Source organism: Myxine glutinosa, chromosome 4 (assembly GCF_964187855.1).
Source record: "Myxine glutinosa chromosome 4, kmMyxGlut1.1, whole genome shotgun sequence".
NCBI classification, from domain to species: Eukaryota; Metazoa; Chordata; class Myxini; order Myxiniformes; family Myxinidae; genus Myxine; species Myxine glutinosa.
In genome coordinates this window covers 159,859,443-159,877,321 of record NC_136264.1, presented here as the reverse complement: position 1 = coordinate 159,877,321, position 17,879 = coordinate 159,859,443, and the positions used below count along the sequence as shown (strand labels likewise).

The following is a 17,879-nucleotide window of genomic DNA, read 5'->3' as shown; positions in this document are numbered from 1 at the left end:
TCCATGCTTTTGTTTTCTGAAGATCTGGAATTGGGAGAACGTGATCCATAGAGTAGTTTTTCCCCATCCTGTCTGGCTGTCTTTAAATCTTCAATGAGAGTTTGGGAAGTGACTTTTCCTGGCCAAAGGGTGTGTAGTGTGCCGTTAGCACAAGCCCATTCGTCAATACATGAATCCAGATCTGCAAAACCCTTCTCGCCTTTCCTCATGTGACCTTTTGCGTTTTCATGATTAACTTTTTTCCCTCTCCTCATGCTGCCAGATAGCAAAGTGTACTGCGTTCTGTGGCAATGTGATAACAGTTTGGAATGTGGATTCACCGTTGCTTTATTCCATGTGAATTTTATCCAAATGGTTTTCATCTTGCTTTCCCTGTTCATTTTGATCTCAATGGTCTGATCAGAAGGAGCCTGGTGTTGGCTTAGCGGTTAGGGTGTTGGCTTAGCGGTTAGGGTGCTGGCTTTGGATCCTAGGATCCTGGGTTCGAATCCCGGTCGATCACTGAATTAACGCCAGGGGGGTTGACTCGCAAGGGGGTAATGTGAATACTAAATATTGCCGTAGATATTCATCCAGTGCTGCATCTGTGGCAAATGAGATATTCATCCCAGTTTTGACACCTCAAGTAATGATAATTGAGTTGCAACACCCCCCACCATCTCCTTGCAAGACATCAAATAAAGTCGCATTTCAGATGCAGACTCCGTGACATCTCGAAAGATGGATACTACTGGCTCTTTGACTTCAACGTTGAGAAGGAACTCTTAAACTATGGATTTCAATGAAAATTCAATTCAGAACGATCCCAAAAATAAAGCTAGCTGTAATATAGACATAACATAGTAAAATGAGATCAATAAACCTAAAAACGGAAAAAGGATACCTTGATCGAATCTGTGTAAGAGGGTAAATATGCTCATGGTGGCCATTTTGAATAACGCCACCTGGTGGAATTTCTCCACCGTTTTGTGAAGAGTATACACCAGCACATATCTATATATAATAGAGCAAGTGTTTGTATGTATGTATGTATGTATGTATATATATATATATATGTTCCATACCCATTGGTTGGATAGCCAACCTGACACCACACACAATTATAACATGCAAAAAAAAAATCACGTCTGTCATTTTGGTAAACCTAGGACTTCTTCGGAAGTGGCATATTCACAATCGCCATGCCCTCCCTTCAAGTTTTTCCATTCAGTGTAAAACAACCTAAGAAACTGTTGAAAGGGTCATCAAATATCGAAATGATGGAGCCGATAAGTGTCACGGACCTTGTAAAGGTGACAGTGCACATAGGCCTCAGGCTTCAGGTCTTAGGCTTGAGGCATCTGGTGTCAGCTGATGGGCCAGTGCAATTGGAGTTATCCGAGCTATATAACCACGACGTATTATATACAAGTACAAATTCAGTATGCAGATTTTTGTTTCATGTACGTAACCCGAGTCGTTTTCATTTTTGGGAGCTATCGAGGCAGCAGGCTGCTGCCTATACACCACCCAAATAAAGGAATGTGTCTGAAGAACACATTGCATGCTTGGAACAAACCCACCCGCAGGGCAGATACTTTGCTAGTTCTTTAAACTATTACAGATTACCTAAATCCAGCTTCAAAACTAGTTCTGCTAAAATATATTTTCGGGTCAACAAAAATGTAACCCCACTAGGGGTGTTAATCGACACTGGGTTCAACTAAGCTCCCATTGAACACTGGGCCTGTGCATATAAAAAGACATCCTTTTAATCATAGAAAACATGAATCCTGGAAGAAAACCTCAACCACAACATGGGAGAGACTTGTACTTAATGGGGTAAGACCAAAGAGGGGCAAGGGTGGATGTACTGCAAATAAAGAAATGCTTGTACGCTCTACACAAGGTGCAAAGACGGAAAACAATAACAATTGGGGTTGGATTGTTGATAAAACCTGAGTTGCCTGTAAATACTGTTAGTTACAAGAGTTTGTCTGAACCAACTACACAACTGATTATTAAAACGATGTAAGAATTTAACTTTAAAATCATTTCACACTACACCTCCAATGACATGTCATGACGAAGAGTGGACGCCAGAGTAATCAACATCAAAGTGGAGAAATTTTGGAATACAAATCCAACAAACAGTCACATTATGCCTGACTTCACTGCAAAGTATGAGGTGGGAGATGATGATGAATAAGCTTTTGGAAATTTTGAAATAAGCAAAAGAAGCAAACGAGGAAGCATATTAGTGGAATGCACTATGAGAATTAAATTAGGAACAACTTTTAAAAGAAGGAATCAAGAAAATGAACACGCATACACCTTTACTTTTCTTCTTCTTCTCATATGTAGCACCTGAATGCTGGTACAATCATCCCTAAAGGGAGTGCATCTAAGCTCTTTATGCAGTATATGGTTAGGTTAGGGCAGGAAATTTTGGAATTTGGACAGGATGCTGGCAATAACTCAGGTATTCTTCATGGAAACACTCCAGCTCCAGTTGTGATTCACCAATCTGGTTTTCTTTGTTTGTTATTCGGACCAACAATCATCCCAGACTCGACAGCATACAGGAAAGTGCGCTACATCTGCACCATCTTGTCGGGACATTAACACACACACACACACACACACACACACACACACACACACACACACACATTGTTGATAAAATTAAACTAGAGCTTCCAGGGAAGCAGAACTCAACTGAACTGACTGGACAACTTTATAGTAGGTCAGTTGTCTGTACTGGATTTGACTTAAATGAAAAGCCAACAACCTTGTGTAATAATTTTAAGGTCCTTGTATCCTTGTGTGGTAAGAGTCTCACACACCAAGTTTGATCAAAATCCATAAATATTTGTGGACGTTAAAGTCTTAACGTCGTTTCGGAGCTGAAAACAATATGGCGGCCTATGGCGGCCATTTTGTGACGGATCGGGTTGGAATGCAATAGCAACCTACCTTGTGTGGTAAGGGTTACATATTCAAAGTTTGATCAAAATCTGTTAATATTTGTGGACGCTAGAGTGTTAACGTCGTTTTCATGACCAAAAACAAAATGGTCGCCTAAGTCCGCCATTTTTCAACGGATCGGGCTGAAATGTAATACCAACCTGGTATTACCAACCTGTGTGAAATGTAATACCAACCAGGTCCTTGGGGTAAGGATGCTGCATGTCAAGTTTGATCAGAATCGGTTGATATTTATGGACGCTGGAGTGTTAACATCGAAAAGTTAACGGACGACAGACGACAGATGACAGACAACAGACGACGGACGCCGGAGGGTTCAGTATGTGATGAACTCAACTGGACGGTAATCCAGTTGAGTTAAAAAATGAAAGTATATATATATATATATATTCTATTCTAAGCATCTTTCTCGTTTAACAAGGACTCGCCACCTCAAAAAAAAAACGCTCAAATCACACAGCTTCCCAGCCAGATCAAATCAAAAACTTCCCAGCCAGAAAAAAAACCAAGCTTTCAAAAGATTTAGTGGACTGAGATACAGCACCTGGAGTTAATGGCAGGCCATGGTCAGCAGAAAAGGGTTGGTGCAGGGCAACAGGCGGTACGGGCTGGAGAGGCACTGCAATGGGAGGTGGTGGTAGTGCAGTGTGAGGGCCTCCAGTGGATGGGTACTGGTACTGCGTGGGAAGAAAGGCTGGATGGATTCCCTGCAAGCCAGAATGGGGGAAGAAAGCATGGGAAGTTCAGATGTCTAGGGCCTGATCAAAACAGGATTTTTTTTTTAATGGAACATTCATCTCTCTACTAAGCTCTAGAGTCTAGACTGTAAGTGATCAAACTGCTACATAAACCATTGAAAAATTATTTCTGAATGAAGAGCAATGTTCCACATCATCAACAAATCTCACTTCTTAAAATCAGCAACTTGGCAGACAGATTAAACCTGAGAAGCTTGCTTCCCAACATGAAAGACTGCACGAGACATTTTCTATTTTTGAATATGTAGGTATGAAAAGGACATTGACTTAAACTTCAAGTTCTAACACCCACCCGCAACATGACAACTGAACTCTACCACTACTTTGCTGCAATGTTCTACCAAAATTATATAACCCTGGCATCGGCCTTCCAGAATGTTATTGACCTGCGGATAACCTTCTGGCACCGGTGATTGTGGGAAGATGGCAGTAACATGCTGCACAGCACGGCGATGTGGTACACCACCATACGCCCCAGCAGTGTACACAGTTGTGACATGTGGATGGCTCATTCCTGGCAGTGCTCTGTAAGCACGCGCTTGAGGGAATGTAAGGGGACCGGGTCTTGCTACCATCCCAGCACCTGGAGGGTAAGCTGGTGGGTTGGCAATAGAGCATGAAACTGACACAACGCCCTGGGCTCGAGAACAGTTAGGCGAGTTGCCAGGAAGACGAGCATGCCCGAGAATAACATCATGCTCAATGTGGCCAGCTTCCGAATGATTACACTGAGGCCTGCTCTCACTGCTGCCACCTCCACCACCGACGACGCCCCCACCCCCTGAACTTCCACCAAGTGTCTGCTCAAAAAGCCAATGCCACTGATGAGCGACATCAAACAGAACTTCAGGGTAGACTCCACCACCCTTTGCTGCCTCTTCAACGGCAAAGCAGGCTTTCTCAAGCATCTGCGAGTCCTGCAAAGAAAGGTGAATGAGTTTGTTATACAAATGCTTCCAATAAACCTGAAAATATCTCCCCCACCAACATTACTCAGATTCTCCTCTGCACAATCTTTATTCAGTCTCAAAAAATATGTTAAAATAAAACTTTGCAATTTACAAACACACTGACAATGACGACAAATGGTAATAGATTAAAACTAGAACGGCACTCGGTGGACATATTTCTGCTAGCCTGAACAGTTGACGTTTTGTATCCCACTGATAGGCTGGATCTGGATTTGGACCTTAATCAAAATCAAATTGGCTTGTTATTGTCGCCTACAAACTCTTCCACCAATTATTTTCCTAACCAGCCTCCAACTTCTGGAAACATCATGTTATATATGGTTTTTGGCCCTCTCTCTCAATGGTGAAGGATCACTTGAAAATTCTCATATCCAGATCCGCATTCGGACCTTCACCAAAATTGTATCAATTTGGACTTGTCACACACCCAACCTGTGCACCAGGTTTTGTCCAAATCTGTCCATAACCTTTTGAGATATCGAGCTTTCTGTCGGTTTTAGCTCTATCACTCAATGCTGAGGAATCACTTTAAAATTCCCTGATCTGGATCCATATCTTTACCAAACTCTAATAATTTCGTCCATATCACACACACACAACCTCTTCACAAACTTTCGTCCGAATCCGTCCACAATTTGAGATATCTTGATCACAGACAAACAGACAAACAAACAGACAGGGATGAAAACATAACCTCCGTCCAGCTTCGGTAGCAGAGGTAACTAGAGAGTTCATAGAACACCTTATCCAACGCAGTCTTGATAAAAAGGACACGGGAAGGGTCTTTTAAATTCTTGCTTTGTGTTTCCGAGCAAAATCCATTTTCCTACGAGCAGCCATTTTGTCGAAATATCGATATTCACCAACACTGAGCATGAGCAGCAAATTCGATTGGTCGAGATTACATAGAATTGTGTAATATTTTGTCCAAATTTTGTTAAACTGGAGTTTCTTGGATGTGCCAAAAAGGTGATTTGTGTTCTACAGTGTTCAAGCATATAATTTAATTTAAATAAAGATTTTAAAGGCTGGAGAAAAAAAAAACTTTTTCCAGAAGTTTATCGCCATTGATGCGTCTTTTATCCCACCTTGTTTAACACGCTAAATTAGTTATTAGTGCCTGTTGGTTATGTCCTTTATGACGTCTTTAAAAACAGTAAGTTTCCGGTTCGGAATGATTTTAAATTTTATTTGACTGCCAGACAGGCAGACAGACTGATGTGTTTACCTTACTCCTCTCTGCACATGTGCGGTAAGGACGGAATTCGTTCCAATTTGCCAAATTCAGAGCCAAATTACTGCTAAACTGCAGATTCGTGTTCCAATTCATGTTCTGATTACCTCCGCCACCAAAGGTGGATTGAGGTTATGTTTTCACCTCTGTCTGTTTGTGAACAAGATATCTCAAAAAGTTGTGGACGGATTTGGACGGAATTTGGCAGAGAGGTAGCACATGTGACAAGGACGAAATGATTAGATTTTGGTGAAGATCCAGATTCGGCTAGTAGAATTTTTAAAGTGATTCTTCACCATTGGCAGATAGGGCCAAAAACGATACATAGCAGGACATCTCAAAAGGTTGTGGACTGATTTGGACGAAACTTGGTGGACCGGTTGGGTGTGTGACAAGGACTAATCGATTCGATTTAGGTGAAGATCAGAATATGGATTCAGATATGAGAATTATTTAATTCTTTATCTTTATCGCAGAATATCTCAAAAAGTTGTGAACGGATGATTTTGACTAAATGTGATTCTGTATTGTGATTTTCTGGTCTACTCTGGGATACAAAACGTAAACTGTTCGCCTGGCAGAGGTATGCTCTCTACTGAATGTCGTTCTAGTTCATGTTCTGCAATGTTCAAAATATTAAATTAAATTGAAATCAAGTAGTGCCTCAATCATAAATTGATGTCTGCAGACAGGCAAATAGACAGACAGGCAAGACACAGACAGACAAACTGAACCAAATGCTTAACCCCGCTTTTCGCTTCGCATGTGGCGTAATGATCTACCTGCTCCTTGCACTGTAGTAGAGCTCGTTGGATCTCATTGGGGTTAAGTGCATGCGCATGTGGCAGGCAGCTCAGTGCTAGCTCTGCAGCTGCACGAACCATGTTGGCATCTCGAGCACGAGATGCTCTGTCTGCTAAAGAGGCAACCTCAGGTGGAGTGAGGTGACCATCCCAGCAGTCCACCAATATATTAAGTGCAGCGCTGCCTATCTCCATTGCCTGACCTGAAGGGACAACGGTCATTCCACAACAAAATCACAAAAGGTTTTTGATCTATCAAAATCCATAATCACTTTGGCAGATTTCTACAGGGGCGTTAAAATATTCTGCAAACGAAAAACTCATGGCTGTCCAAGATACACAAAAATGCATTTTTAATATGCAAGTAGATAATGAGAAATAATATAAATGTCTTTTTTGCTGCGACACGTCACAAGTCTACAAGAGCTCCGCATGGCTGTTGTTGTTTTTGTGGTTCTTGTTGGGGGTCGATTTTTGAAATGTCACCCATTGGTCAGACAACTGCCGAACCCCAGCCACATTTGTCGCTCGATTCCGCCCACCATTGCACCCAGACAAAATAATATGGCCACCATCTTGGTTTTCTGGTGGGCTTAAGACATCAGGCCTGCAGGCCTCTGCTGATTATACACTGCCTGGGTTTTTTGCGTTAGATTTCCATTGGCTTTGTTTGAGTTGAGGGATCCAAAAAAGCAAATCATACAATCGAATAAAAATTATTGGTCAGGTTTAATCAAGCACAGTAAAAAAAAAATCTTGTAGACTTTTAAAAAGCTCTTGTAGACCTGTAGATACTCCCTAAAAAAGCAATACAACAGGCATTTTAAGGCCATTTTCCCTGCAAGAGCGGGGGTTAGCCTTGCGGTCCCCATGACAATCTTCTCCATTTTGCCCTATTTTGCCCCATTCCCTAAAAAAGCAATGTTACCTCATTTTTGAATGGCCCCATATTGCTGTTAAACAATCTATGACAGTGCGACAAATCAGCTCATTATGATTTAACCATGACAGAGGGTGACATGGATGAGAGGTGTCGAGTTTATTTTTTCGAGTGTCAAGCGCATTACATGCGTGTTTCCCAATTACGCTGTTCACTTTTAAAGAGTATTTTAAATACGCATTTCCCAATCAGCCCCCTACCGGATTTTGTCGCAGGTTGTGACCACATTGTGGTCATTCTTGTTATTTAAATATAAATCTCGTTCTACCTTTTTGGCACGTCTTGGACTATTTTGAATATCTTTCATACAACCTTTTCAACACCCCATGTATCATGTAATGCAAAAAATGTCAAATTTGCACATACACATGATAGAAAAGGAGGAAAAATAGTGAGCTGGGTATTTTTAAATCACCAGTAATCCAGGAAACGTGTGATGAGTAGGTACGAGAAAGCCAATTGGGTGACACAAAGTTGTGCAAGCCAAGGGCGTAGAGGCCTATTTCGAATGCAGAAAGGTGGAGGTTGCGATGCGGACCCTGGTGACCACCACTTGCAGCTGGGTGTGTGAACAATGATGTGCTGCTGTTCCCTCCGGCCTTCACTAGCACCGTTTTGGCCAGCTCGAAGTAAAAATGTGCCGCGGCCTCTGATGGTTGATTTGGGACGTGTGGTGCATGGCTTTCTGCCCGGCGACCTTTGTATCTTTTGGAAAGAACAGCGATGCAACACAGTTGAACAAATCTGGCCCAGACTAAAGACTCAACAATGCACCACAAGCTTAATATTTGGCCAGGGTGCCAATTCAATGTGTCAGGAAGTACATGGAATGCACACATACCTTGCTCCTTCAGTCCCTTTTCCACGGGGCCCGGTAGTGCTCAGACTGCCACTGGATGAACTCGAGCCTAGTGAGTCACTAGATGAGCTGCTGATGCTATCACTGTCTTGACCTCGTCCCCAAGAGCCACAGCCCCAGCCACCGCGAGGTGGCAGTGGACGACGGCTGAGTGTTGGAGAGCTGTCCGATGTGGTCTCCGGAGCACTGCTATCAATACTTGCCATGCCTGCATTCCAAGAACAACAGATTTTGAAACGAATTTATTTAGCTTGGAAGCAATTTCAAAACGCTTTGAACAATTAACTTGCAGCCTACAATCAGTAACACATTACCAGTGTGCTTCTTCTTAGGCCTAATGGGAGACCCCCAAGATCGGCCATTGAAGAACCCCCGACTACCAAATACAAAGCGTCCTGACACCTTCCCATCCTGCTTGTAAGCTGAAGTCTCCATTGAACCATCAGCAGAGCCATGCTGAGGACAACCTTTAAGGGAGAAATAATAAGCTAAAAAGCATCATCCAATTTGGTTTACAATTCAGGTCATGATAAAGGTCAAGCATAAAAGCAAAAGTTGTTGGAAATACCACCAGCATTGAAAGAGCCATCTTACCAGCTGTGACGAGGTCCTCCGAAAAGCCCTCGCTATTCTGTGTGTTCGCGAGGGGCAAAGAGAGGCCACCTGAAACGCAAGAGGCCTGGGGGGCACTAGAGGATGAAGAAACAGCAGCTGTGGCAGTCGAGCTGTGGCTGGCGTGCTTTGAAGGAGATTTCTGGTTGGGTGGCTTTCCCGAGGAAGAGTAGAAAGAGCTCAGTGTTTGAGGCTTGTGTGTCTGACTCTCCCGGTCCAGGAGCTTGTCCAATATCTGTCACACCAAAAAGTGTCGCTGTGCATCAACGAAATGGGAAGCTTCAATAAGCTTTCCAGTAATCATCCTACTGCGTTTCTGCTTTTATGGGGCAGGGTGAGGTTGGAGGGGGTGAACACGCATCTATATTTCATCACTAAAACTGCAGTCAACCCCAAAAACGTAACCTTCATTTTAATTGATATCGAATATACCTTCTTCAACTTTACTTGATCATCCTTGTATGTAATAAGCAACGCAAGAGCAAGCTCTCCTTTTTGTCGTCGTGTCCCCTCACAAAGCAGAGGATGCTCAGCCTCGCTCACTGTTGTTTTAAGGCCTGGAGGTACAAATGGGGTCACACCAAAACAAGTTCAATAACTTCCGTGATCCATAATGAAGCGTACCAGTTTTCATGATAAATAAGATGAGCAGTTAAAATCAGTATCGTGATCTACCTTTAAGACATGAACAATTGCATTTTACAAAATATAAATGCTTAGCAATTACCGAGTGCTGTGACGGCAGCTTCAAAGCCCAGTTCCTCGTCACCTGGTTGCTGGGAAGTGCGGTTACGACTTGGAGGCCTAGAGCCAGTAGATGAAACAACTGGAGGACAACGGAAAAAAATATTCACACAGGAGCTGAATCTAACCCACTGCACAAGTTCTCCACTACCCCTCCTCCTCCCTCAATTATATACCTTATACTTTTGCTCTCCCATCTCTACCTTTCACAATCTTATGAATTTAATAAGCACACTCCCGCCTATGCCCCAGTGTCCAAGTAATATATAGATGGATATTAAATAAATCTTAAACAAACCACAAGCAAATCCTGTCGTTTTTATTGGAGGCAGGCATGTCTTGGACATGATCTGAAGAGCCAAAGGGAGCTGAGAAAGAGCAGAAAAAGATGGACACAATAAAATCAAACAGAGGTGGAGGGGAAATATGGGTTGGTAATTCGAGTCAGGCCTCAAGTGACACACTAGTCCATGGCTACAAATACCATGGCCAATGGTTTGAGGATGGGCAGCAATCCAGCTGGAATGGTGGCAGTTGAAGTTGCCATAGATTAAGAAACGCGATGTAATGGAAATATAGGAGTGAGTCAAAGTTGGAAGTCGATGATGCTGCTTTGGGGAAGTATTCCTTTCTTTATATGGTGCAGCCTTAATATGAAGAACAAGTTGGAGTGACAGCCTTGTTTGCAAGTCATGTCTTTTGGTTAAAAAATAAACAAGCATGCATGACAAAGCAAAAATACAAATGTGAATCACTTCGCTTTGTTTCTCGTTCTGCAGCTTGGAGTCATCTCCACATAAAACCAGACATGGATTTATTTTTAATCACATGATAAACAATTAAAATGGCATTGAGGGATTGTGTATCATTGATAAAGTATTAACTAGAACGGCAGTCGGTAGATCACATACCTCCACCAGGTTGAACAGTTTACGTTTGTATCCCACTGATACAGCAGACCTGGATTTGGAACCTAACCAAAATCAAATCGCTTGTTAATGTGGCCCAACCAACTCATCCACCTAGTTTGTTATAATCCATCCACAACTTTTTGAAATATCATGCTAAATATCGTTTTTCGCCCCATCTCTCAATGGTGAATAATCACTTAAAATATTTTTTTTATATCTCCTATCCAGATCCTCACCAAATTTGAATCAACTCATCCTTGTCTCTCTCTCTCTCTCAACACACACACACACACACACACACACACACACACACACACACACACACACACACACACACACACACACACACACACACACACACACACACACACACACACACACACACACACACACACACACACACACACACACACACACTGAATCCGTCCATACGTTTTTGAGAGATTGTGCTATATACAAGTTTAGCCCGATCTCTCAATGGTGAATTGTTGGTGTTGTTGGTGAACCCTGGTTGTTGGGCTAGCGGCTAGGGTGCCGGCTTAGGATCCTAGGATCCTGGGTTCGAATCCCGGTCAATCGCTGAATTAACGCCAGGGGGGTTGACTCAGCCTGTCATCCTTCCGAGGTCGGCAAATTGAGTACCAGTTCACTGGTAATTCCCTGCTTGTCGTTAAAGGCGGCAAAAAGGGTTGGCGTCAGGAAGGGCATCCGGCCGTAAAACATTGCTTCAAAAAGGGGACCGAAAAACAACAACAACCACAGTTCCCGAAAAAGGCCAACCCCCGCTTGCGGGGAAAAATGGCCTCTAAAGGTGTTTTTTTTTTTTTTTTCTCAATGGTGAATAATAACTTTAAAAATTCTCAGATCCAGATCTGGAAATTCTCAGATCCTTTACTAAAATTGAATCAATTACTTCTTGTCGCATCACCAACCTGTCCACCAAAGTTTTGTCCGAATCCGGATGCCTTTTTGAGATAATGCATGATTGATATATATATATATATATATATATTATTGCGGTTTTGAGAACCCACACTTGTAAATAAATATGACATCAACAACAACAACAACAACAACAACATGCATTTTAAGGCCATTTTCCCTGCTAGAGCGGGGGTTAGCCTTGAGGTCCCCATGACAATCTTCTCCATTTTGCCCTATTTTCTGCATGTCTCCTTGTTAACCCCCTTGCCCACATTTCTTCTTCCACCATCTTTAGCCAAGTCTTTCTCGGTCTGCCCCGTCCTCTACTTCCTTCTACATTAATTTCCATCACTCTTCTCAACCAGTCACTTTCATCCTTCCTCAACACATGACCAAACCATCTCAACCTGTTCCTCTTCACAGCATCAATCACAGGCAATATTCCCATCATCTTTCGCAATTCATCATTTGTCTTCCTCTCTCTCTCAACGATACTCCGCACATCCATTGAACCATTCGCATTTCCACCCTTTCCAGCCTTCGTTGTTGCTCTACGTTCATTACCCATGTCTCGCTCCCATAAATCATAACACTTCTCACACATGCAGCATACACCTTTCCCTTCAGCTTCAGCGATACTCTCCTCCTCATCAGCACGCCACTCAGTTCCCGAAACTTCTTCCATGCACATCTCACTCGAGCAATCGTTGCCGAGTCTGATCCACCTTCTCCATTCAGCATGTCTCCGAGGTAGCAAAATGTTTTCACACCTTCCAGCTTCACGCCGTCTCCAAGATCCAACTCAACATTTCCTCCATCTGCAGCTCCCTCTGTGCACACCTTACATTTGAATGTAGCTGCCACACTGGTAAATGACGCTCTCAGACCACTACATTTTTGATGAACCCATTCAGCGCACATTGTACATTGAATGGAGTTCACTCCGACACCCTTCCTGCACACAGCACACGGCCACTTCCCAGTTCTTTCCACCTCACCACATGCTTTACCGCTTGCCATCACCTTCGTCTTTCCGATATTCACCTTCAGACCTTTTGTCTCCATACATTCCTTCCACTTGTTCATCTTTTCCTTCAGTCCATCCATACTTTCCGCAATCAACACCAGATCATCTGCATACAACAACTCCCACGGTAAACCCTCCTTTACGTTCTGAGCCAGCACCTCCATCACAGCTACAAATAGTAGTGGACGTAGTACCAACCCCTGATGCACTCCCACCGTCACCTCAAACTCACCACTGTTCCCGTCCTTCGTCCTTACAGCTGTGCGCGCTCTTTTGTACATTGCCATCACTACTCTGATCAACCATTCCTCCACTCCTAACTTCCTCAATGCCCATGTCAATACTTTGCGTGGAACCCTATCGAATGCTTTCTCCAGATCAACAAACCCAAAAAACAACTTCTTCCTCTTCTCCATGTACTTCTCCTGCAACTGCCTCACAATGAAAAGCGCATCTGTCGTTCCTCTTCCTGGCATAAATCCAAACTGCATTTCGTCGAACTTCACTTTCTTCCTTATCCTCCTCTCCAACACCCTTTCCAATACCTTCATTCCATGCTCCAATAACTTTATCGCTCGGTACGAGCCACACTCCAGAGGGTCACCTTTCCCCTTGTATAGAGGGACGAGGGTACTCAGTTCCCAATCCACTGGAATGCGGCCTTCTTTCACCACCAGATTACAGATCTCTGTCATTCTCTTCACACCCCAACTTCCTGCTGCCTTCAACATATCTCCCACAACTCCCGTCGGCCCTCCCGCTTTTCCACTCTTCATTGCTTTTATCGCTTCCTCAACTTCCTTCTCAGTTATCTTCTCTGCCGGTCCAAAAACTGCGTTACTCTCTATGTTGCCATCCCATTCATTCTCTGTATTCAACAGCATTTCCATATTTCTTTTCCATCTTCCTTTAATTCCATCTGGGTCGACAACGATTTGTCCCACTTCATCCTTCAAGCAACTCACCGCCATCACATCACACCTCTCTTTCGCTATGTGCTTTGCAATCCTGAATACTGCTTTCTGACCCTCTTCCGAATCCAAGCGTTCTCCGAACATTTTCCTACATGCCTCCTGCGCCTTTGCTACCTCTTTCTTTGCAGCCTTCCTGGCTGCCTCATAACTTTCATGCTCTGCTGTTTCTGCTCCCGTACCCTTCGCCTTCTGCCACTCCTTGAACTTCTTCCTCTTCTCGTCAATCCTCTTTCCAACTTCATCATCCCACCACCATGTTTCCGAGTGCCTCGGTGGTCTTTTTGTCCATCCACATACCTCACCAACGGCTCCCAACAGACTAGCTTTCATTGACATCCAACCACTTTCAAGCTCAACCACATCATCCTCTACCCTACTCAGCCTCTCTTTTAATGCCTCCCTTACTGTCACCTCTTTCAATCTCCACACCTTCATTCTTGGTTGGTACTTCACCCGCCGTGCTCTCCTCGCACCTTTCACCCTTATGTCGCAGACAACCAAGTGGTGCTATGAAACAGCCTCCTCCCCCGGGATCACCTTTGTGTCCCGGAGGTGCCCCCTATCTCGCCTGCGCACCATCAGGTAGTCAACGGTTGTCGTCGACCCACCTGACGTGTATGTAACAAGCTTATTATCCTCTTTCTGGAACTGAGTATTACAAATCAACAAATCAGCTCCATCAGCAAACTCCAAAATCCTTTCACCTTCTCCATTTCTCACACCATATCCGTACCCCCCATGAACTCCCTCAAAACCATCCATACTCCTTCCCATATGTCCATTCAGGTCTCCTCCCACCACAACAACTTCCTCATCTTTCACGTTTTCCATCAGCTTCTCTATTGCACACCAGAACTTGTCCTTCTCTTCATTGCTTCGACCAACCTGCGGAGCATATCCCGAGATGACGTTCACCAAGAGCTTTCCAATCATCATTTTCACCATCATCAACCTATCACTCACTCTAGTCACACTCACCACACTGTCTTCAAACTCCTCAGAAAACAGGACACCAACCAACACCATTCATGCCCTCTGGGCACCCTTGCCACACAAACTTGTATTTCTGTCCCTGCCTACCCTTCACCATTCTCACACCACTTCCCTTCCATCTCGTCTCTTGCACACAACATATGTCCACTCTTCTTCTGACCAATACTTCCACCACTTCTCCTGATCTCCCTGTCATTGTCCCTACATTCCATGTCCCAAACCTCAGAAACCGATCTCCACTTCGGGCTGCACCCTGCCCATATGTAGTTGTAATTGTCATGGTTCTCTTTTTGAGGCAATGTTTTTATGGCCGGATGCCCTTCCTGACGCCAACCCTCTTAGTCGTCTCTTACGACACGCAGGGATACGGTGTACCTATTCCGACCAGGGTACACACTGGGAAACGTTTAAAACATGGAAATTCGGGGGGAGGGGGGGGGGGGCGGCGTCAGCATCACGGCTGCGGTTTAAACATATTCCAGCAATATCCAAACAGAACCATGAAATAAATATGACATCATTAAAGGTTAAAGGTAGCACCCCATAGATAGGCCACAAGCAACACATAGGTCACCATAGGACATCAGTTATTTCATAATATGTGTATAGGTAAGGCCATGTTCCCAATAGTTGAATCTGTGTTGTGTCAATCAAATAAGGAGTAGGTCCCCTCATCCATTTTGCCAGCCTCCCCTTCCAAGCGACGCCATTAAGCGCGCCCTCCAGTCTGTGCCCCATGGCCCTCCCAATTTGTTACATGCCTTTGTTAGCAGCGTCCGCTGCCCTTGAGCGTGAGCTCGCTAAACGCCGCCATAAGCCACGAGGTGAGGCCCGGAAAAAGGGGGCGGAGCGCCAGGGAGAAGGTGTGGCCACGTCACCCAGCCGTCAGGGCGGGGCCGGTAAGACCTAACCAGCCAACCAGGGCTGAAGTGACATCGCCTGATAGGCGTGGCTTTTGGGCTTGCGGAGCGATCTCTGGCTGGATTATAAAAGCGAGCGCACAAAGCCCTTTTACAGGACGCACATTTGAGAGGACTCGTTGGAAGGTTGGCTTTTGAGAGGGCTTGTTGGAAGTGCGCTTGGTAAAAGGACTACTGTGATTTTGGAGAACCTACAGCGGAAGCGTGTGCTGTCAGGACTTGTTGGGAGAGCGCACTGGTAACAGCACTGCGAGGACGAATGCGCTTGATCGTGGTTGAAAGGACTTGCACAATTGGCGCTTGCGTATAGGACATTGGAGAGAGGGCATTTGGCGCGAGTCGTACAAATATTACGTACGCCGCCAGGATACCAGCCTTCCCCCCGTGATATAATTGTCCATTCGCGTTACACTGTGAAGAGCTGCCTGCCGGGTTTTCCATCGCCTGGACCGGAGCCGGACTGGAGCCTGGACGCGCTGGTGACCATCAACCTGTTCCTCTACAATCCCCGTGTGAGTGACTGTGTGTGAGACGGGCCCGTTTGTCCAGGGAATAAGTTAAGCCTGTAATTAAGTCTACCCTGTGTGCTTTTCCTTCCTCTTTCTATCTTGTACATTTCTTTCGTTTCTTCTTCTTTCTGTACATTTGTAATAAATTGCCTTGTTCTTCCTGGTTTCCTCTTATCCGATCGCATCAGTCTTTTCTCTCATTGGGTAAGCATGGCACAATTCGGAACCGCTATAATCGGGTCTAGTCACCTGTTAACAGCTCAGATCGCGGATTGCTATCCGCTCGGCATACTCCATCCATATCCGTGATTCGAGCGAGAGTTATTCCCTCGTTTCCGGTCGGCGTTAGTAATTAGGTAGTAGTGAATCCCTAGGCCTAACAAACCCTACCTAACGCCACGCCGGGAAGGACGTTATAACTTCCAGGACTCGCGTCGGCCAGATAAAAGGACAAGGGGATTAACCCCACTCCCCCCCCCCCCCCCCCGAAAAGGGGAGAGCCGACGTTCGAGATCCTCTACAATATATATACATTATATATATATATATATATTGTAGCGGTTCCCGCTGAATGTACACAATCGCCTTGCACCTGCCAGGACGCGGCCAGGGCGCGATCGCCATGCCGGGCTCGTCTGGACGGGCCCAGACGCGCCTCTCCTAGGCATGCCCGGACTCGCTGTTCCCGGGCACGCCCGGTCTCGTCTTTCCCGGGCATGTCCAGACTCGCCTTTCCAGGGCTCGCCCAGAGCGTCCGGGCATGCCCGCTCTCGCCTTTCCAGGGCTCGCCCAGAGCGCTCGGGCACGCCCAGCCTCGACTTGCCAGGCCGCGTCCAGGACGCCCGGGCATGTCCAGACTCGCCTTTCCAGGACTCGCCCTTGACACCCGGGCATGCCCGGTCTCGGTTTTCCCGGGCAAACGCCCGGGCATAAATGTGTATATATATTGCTGCCCGATAAACGGGCTTAGGAGAATACCTGAGCTGTTTTGTTTCAATAAAGCAACTCGGACGAATTCCGTCTTTGGTCGCGTCAATTCTTTCGACTCGCGTTGGAGCGCAGCTCCTTCACTGGTGACCTACCGACATGGACACAGCAGTGACTCTTAAACTGCCTACCTTCTGGGAGGCTCACGCGGCTGTTTGGTTCACCCAGGCGGACTCCCAGTTCGCCCTGCGAGGCATCACCGCGGACGACACCCGCTTCCACCACGTCGTGGCAGCGCTCGGTTCCACCACCGCGGCCCGCGCCCTGAGCCTCCTCGAGCACCCGCCGGCTGCCGACAAGTATGACGCGCTGACGACGCTCCTCCTCGACGCTTTCGCCCTCTCACCGGCGGCACGCGCACGGCGCCTGCTCGACCTGCCCGAGCTCGGCGACACGCGCCCATCCGAGCGCATGGACTATATGCTCTCGTTGCTCGGTGAGCACTCTCCGGATTTTCTGTTCCGCGAGCTGTTCCTTCGCCAGCTGCCTCACCCGGTAAGCCTCGCCCTGGCTGGCACGTCGATCACCGATCCCCGCGCCCTCGCCAGGGAAGCCGATAAGATCTCCTCGGCGGGCCAACACATCGGCGCGGCTACCTGGAGCCCGCCGCCGTCCGAGGCGACGCCCACGACGCCCGAGCGCCCTGCGCGGTTGGAGGCCGGACTGCCGGTGCAACTGGCGGCCGCCACGCCGCGCCGACCGCTTCCGACACGACGGCCGGGGCCTCCACCTGACCAGGCGTGGTG

General features: G+C 45.9%; 1 protein-coding gene across 7 annotated transcripts in view; it reads right to left on the bottom strand.

Moving 5' to 3' along the window:
* ZSWIM8 (zinc finger SWIM-type containing 8) overlaps positions 1 to 17,879 on the bottom strand; it is a 391,013-nt gene that overhangs the window by 45,870 nt on the left and 327,264 nt on the right. For all 7 annotated transcript variants that reach the window (XM_078776669.1, XM_078776666.1, XM_078776668.1 and 4 more), the window contains 9 exons: positions 9,872 to 9,970; positions 9,577 to 9,701; positions 9,127 to 9,379; positions 8,847 to 8,999; positions 8,515 to 8,740; positions 8,089 to 8,378; positions 6,713 to 6,936; positions 4,112 to 4,642; positions 3,512 to 3,674 (listed from right to left, as the gene is read on the bottom strand). In XM_078776669.1, coding sequence (XP_078632795.1) covers positions 3,512 to 3,674; positions 4,112 to 4,642; positions 6,713 to 6,936; positions 8,089 to 8,378; positions 8,515 to 8,740; positions 8,847 to 8,999; positions 9,127 to 9,379; positions 9,577 to 9,701; positions 9,872 to 9,970 — 2,064 coding nt within the window. The remainder of the gene's footprint in view (positions 1 to 3,511; positions 3,675 to 4,111; positions 4,643 to 6,712; positions 6,937 to 8,088; positions 8,379 to 8,514; positions 8,741 to 8,846; positions 9,000 to 9,126; positions 9,380 to 9,576; positions 9,702 to 9,871; positions 9,971 to 17,879) is intronic.